Genomic DNA, 18,436 nt, shown 5'->3' on the forward strand with positions numbered 1-18,436 from the left:
TTTCAGGAGTATATAACTTGGCTTATGGTCTATTACCTCAGTCATGACCAAGAAAACCTAAAGAAAAATATAAGTACAAAGGCTTCCAGAAGTTTAAATCTACTTACAGTAAGGGCTCTTAAGAACCCAAGGTCTTTGAATATCTTGAAATTATAAAATTTTAGCTGTGTACATTGTTTCTGGGAATTGGGTCCATCTATTTCTTTAGAATCACAGAGACATCTATATCTTAAAAAATAAAAAGTTAGGAATCGTTGATTTGGATGTAGGAATAAATTAGAAGAATGAGGTTTGTGTCTCAGATTTACTAGCTACAAGATTTTATTAAAAATAAAGAAATTATGTCTATAACTATACATGTGTTTTAAATTAGTGCGACTATGCAAATACAAATTGTTTTAATAATTATGGCAGAACAGATATAACCTATCCACAATCTTTTCTGATGGTGCATTGAGTATAAATAATCCCTCTAGGTTCATCTCTAGCCTAACTCTCATTCTTGGGCTCGTCTAGTATACTAGACCTTCTCCAAGACCCATGGATGATTGCTTATATAATTGAATACTATCCTCTTATCCCACAGGTATAAAAATATTTTTTTCTTTTCTTCTGAGGTATGGTCTCTTGTTACATTAACAAGTAGTATAGGTATACATCTTTGGGGCGTAAGTAGAAGAGATCATCTTCAATAATCTCAGCAGTATTCTTCAACTTAAGATGCTTGAGTCTAGTTGTGAAATGTCAACACATTTAAATCCAAGCACTAGGGATTTGTAAAGCAGAAAAGACCTTGACTCCATGTAGTCATATATTACTGCAGAAAATGTTCTGCACTTTTGTGAAGGGAATTTGGCCATCTGCTTTTCCTTTCATTTTATTTTCATATGAGTTTTCTGAAGTTGGAATTTTTGGATAGTATCTTCATTTTTGTTTTCCTGTAAAATACTACAAGCTATATGTATGGGAAAAACTAGACTTGATATAAAAATTAGACCGGTTCAGAGTAACAGTGTTTTACTCTAATTCAAGCAGATTATTACATTATCACTTAATAGTAAAACTATCTGTTGGCTACATGAATTTGTTTGGTACTTGGTTTGAAACACTGAGTACATTCCAAAACATAGCCAAGTTGGCTTCAGTTCATGTACAACAGATTGCCTGCTGCAAGTATAAATAATCATATTTTTAATTGAATCACTTTAATGTTTTTCTTTATATATTTGAGGAAAAATAGAAAATAGAATGTGTGTTATTAAGGAACATTATTTTTCTTACTCTTGGCTTTATGTTAACATTCTTAAAATATTTTTGACTTTGTACTCTTTCTTAGTAGACTGCTTTCTGATAAAACATTTCACTGTTTTCAGAGTTTCACAATTTTGCCAAAATACAGTTATAAAAGCATCTCTACTGGCTGTCTTCATAAGACAAAATTCCATATGAAGATAGGCCTCCAAAAAGAAAATTTGGCTTCTAAGATTTAGAGTGCCAGCTAAATTGGAATGTTAACAGTTAGAACTGTTTTTTTGTAAAAAATGAATGTATTTCTCACTCCATGATCTTTATATAATATATATGTTTAAATACATTTATAGTAACTGTCTGGAGGTTAAGACTAATTCAGTTCTTTTTAGGATAGACTGTTAGGCAATAAAAATAAGACTATATTTTAAACAAGAAAATGTTCATGTGCCATAATATTTATAGTAAATTATATAACAGTTTTAGATGATGTCGTATGTTACACTGTATAAACTCTTTTCTTAAGCCAGACTCTTTGTATATATTATCTTTCAGTGGTTGTACACAGTGGTATAGTGTTTCACTTGATATGATTTTAATCACTGTTAGGTTGAACTTGAAAGAAAGTTGGAATCTGCAACTAAGTCTAAACTGCATTACAAGCAGCAGTGGGGACGAGCTTTGAAAGAACTTGCCAGACTTAAACAGGTATGTAGTTTATAGCTTATTCTTTTTATATCTTTTTCCCTTGTTTCTTTGCAAATTCGCGTGTTTGGCAATATCTGTTACATTCAGATGTCAGCATTTGAATATTGCTATTTTTGAGATTAGAGGTTTTTATAAAAATATGTTATAAAGGCAAGATCTTTCTTTTTTATAGTTAGAAACAATTGTGTCTTTTAAAAAAAAAATGCCAGCTATCCCTTTCCCCAGAAGAAACTGGGAATAATTTATTTTACTTTCACTTATAAAACAACCACTCTTTTCTTTCTTAGGATTAAACTTTCCACTGGGAGTGCCTTTTAGGACGAAATTTAAGGATAACTTGAACATTTTGTCAAGTTTAAGAATATATTTCAAATGTTATTCTTAAGACACAGTAATTCAGTCAAGAAAAGGAATTACAAGGAATTTTTGCATGATTTTTAAAGAGTTTAAAAACCTTGATAGAAGTTTTCTGAATTGTTATATTTTTTTTTCTTTCCTGCTACCAATCAACAAATGCTGTGTGCTTCAGAAGAAATTAATCTTAATTTTGGACATATTTGATCTTAATCATTTGAAGAAATTATGAATAAGATTTTTATTTTGAATCTAACCCTAACTGACCTAAATCTTTTAGAGAGTAATAATGGTTCGTTTATTCCAAGTTCACTTTTACTTAATGTGTCAGTTTTATTCTGAATGAAATTTCACACATAGGGTCTTTCAAGTTTGTAGTTTTCTTAATGTGTCTCCATAAGCGTCAAATACGATTAAATATCATTATGCTATTATACTAAATGCTTACCCCTTTCATAGAGTACTACCAGTCTACATGAGAATTAAAAACTAGGGTAGATAGTTTACCCTAACATAGATGACAGAGGAGTTGGGATTGTAAGCATTACAAATGAAGACAGGTAGATATAGATATAAAATAATGTGCCATGTGACTATGTTAATACTGACAGGACTAAGGATAGACATTATGTATGGTACTAAGAGTCTCCTGTATGGAAAGCAGTGTCTTACATGTATAATAAGTATAAAATAATATTATACCAGGTGTAAATCTATGCAAGACATTGGCCTTTCCATCACGGAGCTTGCAATTTAGTAATAAGGAAGAAACCATAAATATAAAATTTACTACCTAATAGTAAGAGCCTTGACGCAGACCATATAGAGTACTCAGGAGTTGGAAAGGTGTCATAGGAGAGGAGGTATTTGTGATAGGCCTCTGGAGATAGATACTTAAGATTTTAATAGAGGAATTGGTTGTGATTTAGGAAAGTAGTGGGGGAAATGTGAATATACTGAATAGAATGATCATAGCAAAGAGGCATAAAGTGGGAAAGCATAGGCTCTTCTTATAAAACAGAGGAGGACCCGTTTTCTAAGTCATTTCTGGTGATAAGGGCTGGAACTTAAGTAGTAGCAGTAGCAATGCAACAAGAAGATTCTTGTCAAAGATGATGCCAAGGGCCCAAGCTTCAGTGTCTGGTCCAGTTTGGGAAATATAGTTACGAAAAAGCTGTTTGGAGGGTGGGAAGGAGATAGGATTTGCAAATTTGGATGTTTTAATTTTTACAGAATGAAATTTGGCTACCAGTTAGAAAGAATGATTGGGCTTAAAAATAGACATAAAGGAATCCTTTGCAGAGGTAGTGTTTAAAGTTGTGCCAGCTAGAACTTGGAATTCTTATGTTTAAGAAAGAAAAAAGAAAGCTAATGAAGGAAATAACAACTAGAGAAAATGTGAAGATCATTATGATGATACTGGTAGAGCAATTAGCGTGTATTGAAGGCTTACTTTGTGCCAAGTGTAGCACTAAGCCCTTCAGAATTTATCATTTAATCGTGACAAAGATCCCTATATAGCAGGTAATATTCCCGTTTTATTAGGTTGGTGCAAAAGTGAAAGTGGCAAAAACTGCAATTACTTTTGCACCAGCCTAATAGATGAAGAAGCTGAGACTTAAAGAAGTTAAGTTTCATGTGATCACATAGGTACTAAGTGATAGACCTAGCATTGAAAGCTTTTGAGGAATCCAGCCTGAGGCTTCTTTCCCTTTTATGATATTATGGTCTTAGTCCATTGAAGTCAAGGAATGAAAGAATTTCTAGAAGAAAATTAGCCACTCTGACGAGAGTACTGAGTTAGGTGAGTTGGTATATCCTAAGAAGGAAAATGGCATCATTGACCACAAGAGAGACCCGGTCTGCTAATGAGAATTAAAGTGATTTTGAGAGAGAAGCAGCTAATATATGGTCCTGCTGCCAAGATATTTAAGTTGCATATAGTATAATAGAGAGGAGTCCCTGTGGAATTGGGGCCAAGGAAATATGATGAGAATGGCTGTTAAAGGTAACAAGATATAAACTCCATCAAAAGCAGCATAAATAGTAATTAAGAACATGACCCTGGAGTCAAGAGAGCTAGGTTGAGTTTTGGTTCTACCTTTCTAACTTCTCTGATTAGTCTCTTCATTTGAACAATGAGAAATTTTCTTCCACAGGTTATTCTGAGAATTAAACGAGTGGTTTTAAAGTGTGTATTTAATACAGTGTTTTATACATAGTATGTGCTCAGTAAATGTTAAGTAACTTGTTAAAAAGAGATGAGCCATAAAGCCATTCTGTGGTGGTGGTGCGTTCAGTCAATGGGGACCTAATTGGACAGTAGCTTTGGATATTGATGAACAGAACAAATACTAGAGGGCTCTGTGACTGAGAGTCAAAATTCTTAAGTGTGCATAATTGAGGGATGTTGTTATGCAGTGATAGTTAGACATTCTGTAGAAAACTACAGAAGGAAAAAGTATGAAGGGCTAAATGTGCAGATGTGCAAGAGTGTCAGTAGGTAAACTTCCCAAGTTTGAGTATAAAGGAATGTGAGTACATTGAGATGAAGAAACATCTGTAGTTAGTTCATACTTTCATTCATTCAGCAAGTGCTTATTGAGAGCCTGCTATGCACCTTGCACAGTGGGATGCTATGGATATAGCAGTTGCTCCCATGTGGAACTTAAAGTTCACCTAGGAGGACTGATACTTAGAATATAGCAGGGTGTTAAGAAATGTAAATGAAGTCAGCAAGTATTAGAAAAACAAGGGGACCACTGGGGGCTATCACCACATATGTCACTCAAAGCTAAGGGAGAAATATTTCAAAGAGAAAATGCTTCAAATAACACTACTAGATAGGAAATCATTTCAAGTTTTTAAAAGGAGAGTAGAGGGGGAAGAAGTGGAAGATAGTGCTTCCATTGAAGAAGCTGAGTAGTGAACAGTCATTACACATTACCCAAATCAGCTGAAAAGGGAGAAAACTGTTAACTATTGGTTAGGGCATTTTCTGTGGAGAACTGAATAATCATTAATTATTGAAACTTAATCTCATTATAATTGATGTGTTTTTTTATTGAGAAGTCTCTATGCAAGAACTTTTTACTTTGTCATGTTCATGTGTGTATATTATAGATTACATTCTTTAAGTTTTTCACCATTTGAGGTAGTTTCAAAAAATATAAGTAAACAAACAGTGTTCTGAATAGAATCCCCCAAATTCCTGGCTTTTGATTAGTTTTACACTGGGATATTGAAGGAGTCTCCTTTAAAAGAAGATTCAGTGTGAAAGGCTCCAATGTAAGAATTCCTCCTTCCTAACACACACATCCTCATATACTTTTGTTATCTTCTGGATCTTTTTTCCATTTAATCCATTTTTTATTTAACCTTCTTCCTGTGTATTTCCTACCCTCTTGCCCAAAAAGCATTGCAAAGTAATTTTAGCTATTTTATTCAAATAAGGAGGATATCACATTCAGTTACGTTTTGTAAAGAAAAGGAAAAAAAAAGTTTTAAATTAGTGGTTCAATTCTGAAACTTATACTTCATGAAAGAAAAGTTCTTTGAGTGCAGAGATGCTCATTGCTTTTTCATTGCAAACCAATTTAATCCTTATCCCACAAACTTTCTGCTTTAGAGGCACCTCTGTAAACACATTTTGAGGTCACTAGGAATCACTGATGTTCTGCAGACTACACTGAGATGCAACACTTTAAGAAGAAAAGTAATAGACCTTGGGGTTACCATAGTGAGTTGTGCTCTGCCCCTAACTGTTTTAGTAAGATTAAAATTAATAACTTCATCAAATAGGCACATTTCATGTGTGTGAAAATTACTCAGTTTTTTTTCCTTAAATTTTTTATTAAAAACACATTTATTGTGCTTGAATATAATTTTGGAATCATCTATCTGGTTTTGTTCAGAAGATTGTGCAACTTCTTGTTTAAATTGGATTAGTACCATGTTAATTTTACATTGCCTCTGGTGAATAGCCACGGGGCTGTAATCTCTGCCAGTAATTTGTCACATCAAAACCCTCTGGAGAGCCATACAAAACATTTGTGTAGTACGGATTAGATGGTGAAAGCCATATCTTAGATTGTTAATAAATGTTAATGACAAAACCCAGCTGGTAAAGCTTGGAAATAAGACCTAATGCTTGGTGCCCATTGCCAGAAGAATGTTTAAACAGAGATTTCCATTACTCGAAGGTGACCCAGAATAGTAAATTTGTGAATTAAAAAATATAACCTTCTAACTATTTTGTAACCTTCTAATTATTTAGAAAAAAATCTTTTCTTTTGATTTGCAACTGTAAAAGCCTGTTTCCCAGTGGAAAGCTTTTTTGTTCTTTGGTAACTGGGAAGGCAACAGCTGTAAAATATAAATAAGCATAACATAAAATGAGTCCTGATTTAGAAAACAAGGAAGTGATACCCTTAAGTTTGATATCATGGGACAAAGTTAAAAGTTCTACTTGTTAGACTTGTAAGAGGTAATTTAGTTTCCTTTTTTCTTCTTCAAGATATACTATAGAAATATTTTAAAACCAAAAGAAATACTTGAATTGCATTGGTCTACAAATACTCAAGTAAAGTTGTGTGCTTTCCTACTTGTGCTCTAAATAACCTATTTGCATGTTTACTTAAAAACATTTCTTGACACCTTAGAATATCATTAAGTAGAATAAAGCCTACTTTTTAAAAAAATAAATGAAGCATTGTTATGAAGTATGAGTTTGTTGTAGACAATTTAACATTTTTATGTCAGATATATTCAAAGTAGGTATGTATGTTCCCAGGACAGGAAAGAGAAGTAATATTTTGGGAAGGATTGTGGGTCTGTTACCATATTTGTGCACAGTAGATCTGTTTAAAACTGAGCTGATATATTTAGTTAAAACAACACAGACTTCATTGGCTGACATCAGCACTATCTTGTCCAGCCTCCTGCTTATCCACTGAGTAATTAATTTGATTAATTTATAAGTAATTTAGCCAAGGATGGGATGTAAATCTTTGTTTAAGAAAACAGTTGGAGGTCCAAGTCTTGGTTAAAAACTGTGTCTTGAAACCATCCAGGCCCTCCTACTGACTTGTCAGCTCTGGGTTATTTTCAGAAAACTTTACTTGAGTTCCTTAGTTTAGTTGTAAGTTTTTTCCCACAGACTTACATGGTATGTGTGAGTGGGAGGGTAAGTAGTGGCCACTTTTTAGCCGCTGTTTAGTCTAGTGTATGTATGTTTACATCTCCTCTCTGGATTTATAGGCAGCCAAGGCAAAATAAAGATTATACTCACTTGATTGAGGATCCTTTAACCCAGAGCACCTGGCACTGGAGAGGACTTCTTTCACTAACCTCTAATTTGTGTGTGTGTGTGTGTGTGTGTGTGTGTGTGATTATTATTAATGCCCTATTCTTGATTCAAAATTCCAAACATTTAAAGGATTTTCTTATGTTTTAGAAAATGTTAAATTTTATCAAAAACTTAGTTTTACAGAGTAAAGCTAATAATCAACTTTTATTACATATTTCCTGCTTGCAGTCATACTTACTCAATTTGCAGCACCATGTAACTTTAGACACTACAGATCACCAGTAATCCTCTCCTTAGCCAAAGAAGAGAGTTTGGTGCATTTTTGCCCAGATATGTTTTTCTTTTTAAATAACTTTAAAATGAAATACACATTTCAAAGAAGGTTCTTCTCCTCTTTCCACCTGCCTCCTGGTTTAAGAAACAGAGCATTATGAATGCTTTGGAAGCCTTCTGTGTCCCTTTCTCAACTCTGTGTTCTGTTTCCAGAGGTAATTACTATCCTGAATTTGATATTATTCCTTTGCTTTTTGTCATAATTTTGTGACATGATATATTAAAAGTCTACTATTTGCAAACAACATTGCTTAGTTTGGTGTGTTTTGAACCTTTATATACATACAATCATTCTCTATAAATATTGCACAATTTTATCCAGGATAAGAGAACCCTGAATGTGTTAGTGCCTGTAAGAGTTTCTCTAGTATTTATATCTAAAAGTGGGATTTCTGGTACTAGGGGACATTAATTTCTTCAGTTTCACTAAATATTACGTAATTATCTTTAAAGTGGTTATACTAATTTGCAATTCCCAAGAGTAGCATATAATTGTTCCTATCCTTCACATTTTTGCAAACAGTTAGCTATTGTCAGATGTCTTAAATTTTTCAGTTTGGTTGGCCCCAAGTAGTGTCACATTGGGGCTTAAATTTTCATTCCTGTAGTTACTAATAACTAACTTTGAGCATCTTTTCCTATGTTTGTTTTTGAAACAAGGTCTCACTCTGTCACCCAGATTGGAGTGCAGTGGTGCATTCACAGTTCACTGCAGCCCCAACCTCCTAGGCTCAGGTCATCCACCTCAGCCTCCGAAGTATCTGGGACTCCAGGTGCACGTCACCATGCCTGGCTAATTTTTGTAATTTTTTTTTTTTTTTTTTTTTTTTTTTGTGGAGACAGGGTTTTGCCACGCTGCTTACATTTCTTCATCTGTAGAGTGCCTGTTTATGTCTTGTGCTCAGTAGAAATTAATCAACAAGTGTAATTCAGATTCTGGAATATCAGACAAGAAGTTTGAAATACTACCATCATTATACTGTAGAAAATAGGTGATATGATGAAGAAATGTATTAGAGAAGTGGTATATTTTGAGACTGTCTTATGTGTAATTGGAGAAAGAATGGGGAGAAAGCAATATTTAAAGAGATACTGGCTAAGAATTTTCCAAAGTAAAACAGCTATCAGTTCATAGATTCAAAAATATCTGTGAACTGCAAGCAGGATAAATACAAAGTAAACCTACCTAGATGCATCACAGCAAAATTGACAAAAAGCAAAGAAAAACCTTAAAAGCTGTTGGGAGCAGGGGTGAACAGATACATTGCCTTCAAAGGAGCAGTGATAAGACTGACAGATGACTTTTTAACAAAAGTAAAGGAATTTGTAAGACGGTAAAATAGCATCCCTAAAGTACCAAAGAAAACAATTGCTGAACTAAAATTTTGTTACCCAGTAAAAGCATTATTTATAAAGGAAAGACGGAGACCAACAAAAATTGGCAGAATTTGTCATGGCAAATCTGAAGCAAAAGAAATACTTGGGTTCTTCAGGCAGAAGAAGAAGAATGATCCCAAATGAAAGCTTTGAAATACAGAAGAGTAAAGAACAATGGAAATAAATATCAGGCTAACTGTAAATGGATATTGGTTGTAGGAAAACAATAAGAGTATTTGTTGACTTTAAAATATACATAGAATTAAAAGTTATAACAAAAATAGTGCAAAAATATGAAGAGAGTGAAATGTTTAAAGTATGTTAAATTATCTGAAGATGTAAAAGTCCTAGTTAGATTCTGTTAAGTGAGGGATACATATTACTAAAAATTATTTAGTAACAAGATAGAGGGTGAAAATTGAATGACAAATTATTTCATTAAAGGGAGAGAGAAGGAGCATAAAATAGATGGAATGAATAGAAAATCATAAGATGGAAATATTTAAATCTATATCACCAATTGCTTTAAATATAAGTGGACCAAATGCTCCCATTAAAGACAGATATTTAAAAGCTGAATTTTAAAAAGTTAACAATATGCTTTGTAAGAGATACCTTAAATATAAGAACATAAGATGGTTGAATTCTAACAGAAGGAAAATATATACTACAATAATACTAAGAGAAAGCTGGTGTAGTAATACTTCATATTAGGCAAACCAGACTTTAGGGTGAGAGACATTTTACTGTAGGTAAAGGGAGTTTTCATAGTTATAAAAGGGGGTTAATCCACTTGGAAGATGACAACAATTGTACATTTGTACCTGGTAACACAGCAACAAATTAGATAAATTAATAGAGCTTAAAAGAGAAATAGGTAAATCTATAATGATAGGAGATTTTACCATAACTCTCCAGAGAACTGATGGTGCAAACAGACCGAAAATAAGTAACAATGTAGAAGATATGGGCAACACAACTAACCATTGGTATATTCTAGAACACTTCATCCAAAAAGTCCAGAATATACACTATTTTCTAGTGCACATGGAACATTTAACCAAGTTGCTTATATGCTGGATTAAATTACAATTCTCAACACATTCCAGAAGATTGTAATATAGAATATGTTCTCTGACCACAGTGATATTAAGCTAGAAGTAAAAAGATAATACGAAATGTCCCCAAATGAGTGAATATTAAGTAGCGTACTTCTCGTAACCCATGGTAAACTGGAGACCACAGTAAAATTAGAAAATATTTTGAACTGAAAAATAGTGCACATAAAACACATCAAAGTGTGGAATTTAGTGAAAGCTGTGCTTAGAGGGAAATGTATAACCGCAGTTATGTTTAGCAAATAAGACGAATAAATCTGCTCTCGAAATATTCCTTTCAAAAACTCAGTAGAACAAGAAGAAAGTAAAGTGGAAGCAAGGAAATAAGATGAATAGAAATTATTTCTGAGAGGAAAAGTACAATAAAAATCAATAAAGCCAAAAGTCATGTCTTTGAAAGGACCCCTCTACTCCCCCTTAGCAAGTATTCAAGGACAAAAAGAATAGACAGTAACTATCCATATCAGGAATCGAAAAAAGAGACAAGACTACAGATCTCAGACATTTACAGAGATAAGAGGATAGTATGAACAATTTCATGTGAATTTGAAAAAAGAACTTCCAAAACGGATACACCAAGATACAGAAAATAGAAATAGTCTTATAGCTATTAAAGAAATTGAATCTGTAATAAAAAAACCTGCCCACAAAGAAGGCTCCAGACCCATATGTCTTCACACTTGAATTTTAGTGAACATTTTAGGAAGAAATAACACTAATCTTACACAAAGATTTTAGAAAATGGGAAGTGAAGAACGCTTCTCACCTTTTTAAAACGAGACTAGCATAACCTTGATCCTAAAAGCCTACAAGGACAAAATTAATTGGCCAGTCTTTTAAAACATCAAAGATAACAAGTTTAAGATACTAAACTTGTAAGCATTACAGCGAAGCTTATTTATTAAGCAAATGCAAGGTTGGTTATTTACCACATTCAAAGAGTAAAGGAGAAAAAGATATCAACAGCTGCAGAAAAAGTCATGTTCCTTAACAAACTAAGACTAGACAGTAAATGTGTTAATCTAGTGGAGTTTTTACATAAAGCCTACAAAAAACATTCTTAAAATAATGAAACTTTCCTCAGATCAGAAATGAGAGAAACATTCCCTCTATCACCATTTCTTTTCAACATTGTATTAGAGGTGTTCTGGCCAGTGTAATAGGGCAAGAAAAAGAAATAGTGTGTCATTTGGAAGGGAGAAAGTAAAACTACCCTTATTTGCAGATAACACGGATGTATTTAGAAAGCTAAGAAGTATCTAAAATTAGGAATAAGTGAGTTTAGCAAGTTTGCTGGAAACAAAGTCAATATGTAAAAATCAATGTTATTTGTCTACTAAAGTAATTAGGAAATGAAAATTGTAAAGTTCTATCATTTACAGTAGCATCTAAAATCAAATATCTAGCAGTACAATCAAATATGTTAGTCTTAGCATATAGAGGACTGTAAACTATTATTAAAAGTTAAGACCTACATCATTAGGTAAACCATTTCATTGATTAAAAATCAATATTTTAAAGACACTGGTTTTGGCCAAATTGATCTGTGGATTCAATATAATCATCATAAAATCTCAGCAGGTTTTTTTTTAGCCTTAGAAATTGAAATTTATATGAAAATGTAAGAGCCAAGAATAGCTAAAATCATTTTGAAGAATAGCCAAAGGTAGAGGAACTTACACTATCATATATTAAGACATTGTTACAAGAGTTGAAGTAATTAAAACAGTGTAGTGTTAATGCAAGAATAAATAGATCAGAGCATCCAGAAACAAAAACATACATATATGGATGGAGGTGATATGTGACAGGTAATAATAACTGCCAAGCAACAAGAGAAGAGGTGTTTTTCAGCAAATATTGCTAGGTCAGTTTGAGCTCTATATGGGGAAAAAGTGAAACTTCAGGAGGGTAACATAAAAGAATATCTAACAGACTGAGACAGGCAAAAAATGTCTTAAATAGGAAAGAGCACTAACCAAAAAGGAATAAACAGGGGCCAGGCGCGGTGGCTCAAGCCTGTAATCCCAGCACTTTGGGAGGCCGAGACGGGCGGATCACGAGGTCAGGAGATCGAGACCATCCTGGCTAACACGGTGAAACCCCGTCTCTACTGAAAAATACAAAAAACTAGCCGGGCGAAGTGGCGGGTGCCTGTAGTCCCAGCTACTCCGGAGGCTGAGGCAGGAGAATGGCGTGAACCCGAGAGGAGGAGCTTGCAGTGAGCTGAGATCCGGCCACTGCACTCCAGCCTGGGTGACAGAGCAAGACTCCATCTCAAAAAAAAAAAAAAAAAAAAAAAAAAAAGGAATAAACAGAAAAATCTGAACTATGTTAAAATCAAGGACTTCTCTTTATTAAAAACAACATTAAAGGAGTGAAAAGACAGGCCAAAGACTACTGGGAAATAGTTGTAATTTATAAAATTGACAAAGGACTTATCCAATATTTATAAGCATCAATAACAGAAGATGGACAACCAGGTAAAGTACCAAAAGCGTAAATAGGAACTTTATAAACAAAGATACCTAAATGTCATAAAACTATTAAAATATGTTCAACCTCACTGGTCTTTAAATAGTGCAAGATAAAATTACAATGAGATTCTACTACGTGACCTGTCAAATGGCTAAAATGAAAAAAAAATGGCATCACCAAGCGTTGGCAAGAATATAAAGCACTGGAATGCTCAAGTGGAAGTATAAATTGATACGACTACCTTGCAAACTGTTTGGAAATACAGGTTGAACATCCCTAATCCGAAATGCTTCAAAATCTGAACTTTTTGAGCCCTGACAGGATGCCACAAGTGGAAAATTCTACACCTGACCTTATGTGACAGTTCACACAGAATTATTTAAAACATTGTGTAAAACACTGTGTAAAATTACTTTCAGGCTGTGTATACAAGGTGTATGTGAAACATAAATGAATTTCATGTTTAGACAGTCCCATCCCCAAGATATCTTGTTATGTATATGCAAATATTTCAAAATCAAAACACTTATGGCCTCAAGCATTTCAGATAAGGGATACTAAAACCTGTATTTACTAAGGCTGTTCTAATTCTTACATCCTCTGACCACGCAATTTGAAGCCTATGTATATATCCAGTAGGAATGCATACAAGTGTGTTCCAAAAGACATGTATAAAATCTTCACATCAGCATTATTTATAATTCAAAACTGGAAACTGCCCAGTGTCTTTCAGCAGTGAATGAATAAATTGTATATTCATTCAGTGGAATGCTGTATAATAATGTAAATGATTAACTACATAGAACAATGAGTCTCAAAAACAATGTTAAATGAAAGAACCCTGACACAAATACATACTGTACAGATTCTATATTAAGTTCAAAACTTATTTGTGGTGTTAAAATTAGGGTAGTAGTTATCATTGGGAAAGGGTGAATGGTTAGTGACTGGGAGGAGACACAGATTTCTGGGATTCTGGCAGTCTGATCTCCGGATGGTGAGTATGTGAGTGGTCTACTTTGTGAAAATATATCAAAATGCATCTTGTCATTTGGCAGTTTTCTGTTTTGTTACGATTCAATAAATACTTTAAAAAATAGTTAACAGAAACCTATTGACCCAGCTTTCCCACTCTGGGATTTTGTCCTAAACAAAAGAAAATGACTTAAGGATTCCTGAGCTAACCTGTGTGATAGATGACAGAGTGTCCTATTACAGCAGTGTTTGTAGTAACAAAAGTGTCTGTTATTGAGAAAGTGGTTGAATAAGTCATGGAATATGCATTATGTGGAATGTTACTCATTTATTTTAAGACTTTATCTATTGACTTGAAGAATTGTTAAACTTTTTTCAAAATGCAAACTAGAACGTATTGTTTGTTTTCATTTTTGTTTAAAAACATATGTGCATAGGTTTTGTATGAGTCTGGAGAACAGAGTGGAAAGGCATATTTACTGAAGTAGGAGTGGAATTAGGGATTTGTACAGGGACAGTTAATGAATTTTTCTAGGTACATCTTTGTATAACGATTTTCTCAGATGCTGCTCTTACCACTAGTCTTTTAGCAGTTCATTGTATTGACAGCAGCCTCTTTCTTGCCTTCAACATCTATTGTCCTGTGATAGTCAGCTAATATCAATCACTGATTAAAGGATTATGACATATAGTAAAAGAGAAGTAATAGAGTGTTTAGAGAAAACTTACCTGGGTATTTTCTGGATAATATATAACTCATAAAATTAGCAGTGCAAGGGTGGGCACACACCTTGGGCCCAGGTACTCCTACTTGGGCCCAGAGGCCGAAGTAGGAGGATTGCTTGAACCTAGCAGTCTGTGGCTTTAGTGTGCTTCATTGCTCCTGTGACTAGCCAGTGCACTCCAGCCTGGGCAACACAGTGAGATTCTGTTCTTAAAAAAAAAAAGAATTGGCAGTGTGTGGCTATATCATGGGTGTTGTCAAATAGGATTATAATCACAAGTCAAAGTCATATGAAATATTTGTTCCTAATATTAAGGATATGGCTTGTTTCTTTGTTTCTTTCAAGAGGGAACAAGAAAGTCAAATGGCTCGTCTTAAAAAACAGCAGGAAGAATTGGAACAGATGAGACTACGTTACCTGGCTGCTGAGGAAAAAGATACAGTAAAAACCGAGCGACAAGAATTGTTGGATATAAGAAATGAATTGAACAGGTATAATAACTAAAAGAGTGTTTCTTTCAAAAACCAAAGTTTGGTTCAGGGAAGGTATAACTTCAGGTCTTTCAAGGATAAAGTAGATCATATATAAAAATATAGAAAATGTAGCAGACATATACAATAGAAAATCTATGCCAGCTGGGTACTGTGGCTCATTCCTGTAATCCTAACACTTTGAATGGATGGTGGGAGGATCGTTTGAGCCCAGGAGTTCTGGGCTGCAGTGAGCTGTGGTCACGCCACACTGCACTCCAGCTTGAGTGACAGAGTGAGGCCTTGTGTCAAATTTAAAAAGAAAGAAAAAATCTATGCCAAAGACTATTAAACTTTTTTTTTTTTTGCTATGAATACAGCTGTGGCAAGTCCATTCAGCTCTTGTGTTTCCATTTATAGCATTACTACTTTAAAATTTATTTTTATGTGGTGATTTCAGGATTATTGCTACTATTGAACTGAGTCTTCACTTACATAAAGTATAAGAAATTTCAAATTTAGTCATATTATTAATATCTGTAACAATAGCTCTTAATGAGCCCTTACTTTGTGCCAGGAACTGTTTTAAATGTCTTGTATTGCCCAGCTCTTTTTTTTTTTTAAGTCTTCAAAGCTACTTTGTGAGGAAGATATTTTCACCAATTTCAAGATGAAGAGATTGAAGATTAAAGACAGAGCTTAAACACATTATTCAAGGTCATGTAGCTAGTAAATCATGGAGCCAGAGTTCAAATCTGATTCCAGAGATTGCATTTTTAACTACTATGCTACACTGGGCTTCTCTGTAGTGCTGTGTTCATCTTAATCACAACTTCAACGGTGTTTCATGTTAGAAAATTAATCACTAGGAAGCAGCATAAAAATGAATTCTAGTTTTTTTGGAGGGTAGTTTTGGGGGAAGACTTTTTGGCTTAGTTTATCAAGGGTCTAGTATATTTTTGTTTGAGCAAAGTGCAGTTTTAGTTAACTTGGACTGGTTAAAAAAATATACCATAGACTGGGTAAACAGAAGTTTATTTTCTCACAGTACTAGAGGCTAGAAGTCAAAGATCATGGTGCCAGTGTGGTTGGTTTTAGAGGGCCACCTTCTCGCTGTGTCCTCTCTCTGGTGTCTCTTCTTAGGAGAGCACTAATCCCATGATGAGAGTTCACCCTCATGGCCTCATCTAAACCTGATTATCTCCCAAAGGTCCATCTCCAAATACCATCACATTGGAGGTTAGGGGTTCAACATCGGAATTTGGCAGGGACGCAGTTCAGAGCATACATACTACATTTTACACAGTATCTTATATCTCCATGTATGAAGTGGAGAAAAATGTGGTCACTGTATTAAGTGGGTTCCTAGCTGAATTAAATAACTGTATTTAAAAGATAATTGAAGAAATACCAGTTGTAAAAGGTCAGCTCCAAGTACCATGCTTAACAGGGTTCAATCTGTGGTACTTTTATTCTCATTTATTCAGGAAATATTTATTTGGTATCTACCATGTTATAGACTTGCAAGACATTACAACTTAATGAATTATAATATCCTTGCCTTCCAAAATTTTGCTGTCATATATAGCACTTTCTTGGTTCCAGTTTAGCAAATATATGTTTAGCTCCTGCTGTTTGCTAAGCACTGATTTGGTGGGTTAAAGATATCCATGTTGCCTATCAAATCTGTAGATCATACACAGTCTTACTAATGCCTTAATAAATTAGGATTCTGAGAAAACTGAAACCAATAAGATTAAATATATTAGAGACAAAAGCAGAGTCCTCTGTATAAGCTATAAGAAAAATCACTTAAGTGATAGATAAGACATAAAACAGGTGATGTGTAGAAGCCTAGGAGAACTTCTGTGGCCACTAATAATGGTGTGATTTGGCTACCGAAGAGTCAGTGCAGTTAGGGTCATTCATAGAAGTAGTGTTCATTATTCAGTACTGGTAAATCACCTCTGGGGTGTTCTTACCACTGTGCAGCACACTTTAAGGGAAATCAGCTACCTAGAGAGCTTCCAGTGGAATGTGACCAGGACAGTAAGGGGCAATATATCATGCCATCCAAGAAGTGATTAAGAGAGTGAGGGATATTGAACTTGAAGAACTCTTGGGCAAAGTGGTAGGTAACTGTCTTCACATATCTGGAGAGCTACCATATTAAGAAGAAGTAAGCGGGCTTCTCCTCTTATGCAATATCATAGCCAATTACTGAAAATATAAAGAGGCATACCGAGTTCAATACAAGAAGGAACTTTCTAAGTTAGAGCAGTTCTACACAGTAATATATTCCTAGTGGCAGGGAGTGTGCTTGTAGAGTCCAGAATAGCAGTTGTCAGGAACGTTCTAAAAGTTTTCTTTAACAACTTTATGGGCTTCTTCAGCCATCAGGTTCTAAAATTCTATTGTGATCATGACTGATAATTGCATTTTAGCGAAGATTTGGTAGAGATGATTTATCAGTTGTACAAAAATTGCATTTGTCCCATATGCATAGACAGATGATGCACAGAAGGGAAATGGTTAAACTTTCTGGTACATAGTTTGGCATTGTGTGCATTAATTTACCTAGAGGACCCTGTCCTCCAAGACAGCTATAAGAATTGGCGTAGGAGAAACAACGATTCAGAAATCTGCCCTTCCTTATCCACATGAATCACTCAAATTCCATGGAAAGACTTTGGTACCAGTGTCTCACTAACCACTCCATTTCCCACCCAGGTCCCAGAGTACAGTGCCCTGCACTGTTTAGGCTTTTTGTTTTAGAATAGATAAAGACATTTGGTATCCTTCTTGGACTGTAGTTTCCTTTTTTTTTGTGCGGAATTATAGGAGTTTCATGTTTCAGAGGGTCATCTGAACAAATGAAAGTGTGTTCTGCCAACAGTCATGTACCCTCTGGGGCCATCCTGGTCTGTGAGAGCAGGACTCGTTCCTCACTGCTTCTTTCTCCCTCTCCCTCATCCTGTGTGTAAATTTAGAAGTGGACTTAGTCTTCAGCGGAAATAAGCCACAGAAAAGCCAGTCTCAAAGGGAGGAACTTAGATGCAACTGCTTTGTCTTACAATCAAGACAAAATATCAGAATCATTGCAAATTAAAATACTTTTGTAGCCACTAATATAGAAAAATATAAAATTATATCTTTTTTTTTTTTTTGAGACAGAGTTTTACTCTTGTTGCCCTAGCTGGATTGCAGTGGCCGATCTTGGCTCACTGTAGCCTCGGCCTCCCGGGTTCAAGTGATTCTCCTGCCTCAGCCTCCCAAGTGCTGGGATTACAGGCATGTACCACCACGCCCGGCTAATTTTGTATTTTTAGTAGAGATGGAGTT

At 34.6% G+C, this 18,436-nt stretch overlaps 1 protein-coding gene across 4 annotated transcripts in view; it reads left to right on the forward strand.

Annotated features, from left to right (window-relative positions):
• The window catches only part of CEP120 (centrosomal protein 120), a 76,756-nt gene that overhangs the window by 55,102 nt on the left and 3,218 nt on the right, over positions 1-18,436 (forward strand). For all 4 annotated transcript variants that reach the window (XM_050795531.1, XM_050795532.1, XM_050795533.1 and 1 more), the window contains 2 exons: positions 1,858-1,956; positions 14,970-15,115. In XM_050795531.1, coding sequence (XP_050651488.1) covers positions 1,858-1,956; positions 14,970-15,115 — 245 coding nt within the window. The remainder of the gene's footprint in view (positions 1-1,857; positions 1,957-14,969; positions 15,116-18,436) is intronic.

Source organism: Macaca thibetana, chromosome 6 (assembly GCF_024542745.1).
Source record: "Macaca thibetana thibetana isolate TM-01 chromosome 6, ASM2454274v1, whole genome shotgun sequence".
NCBI lineage: Eukaryota > Metazoa > Chordata > Mammalia > Primates > Cercopithecidae > Macaca > Macaca thibetana.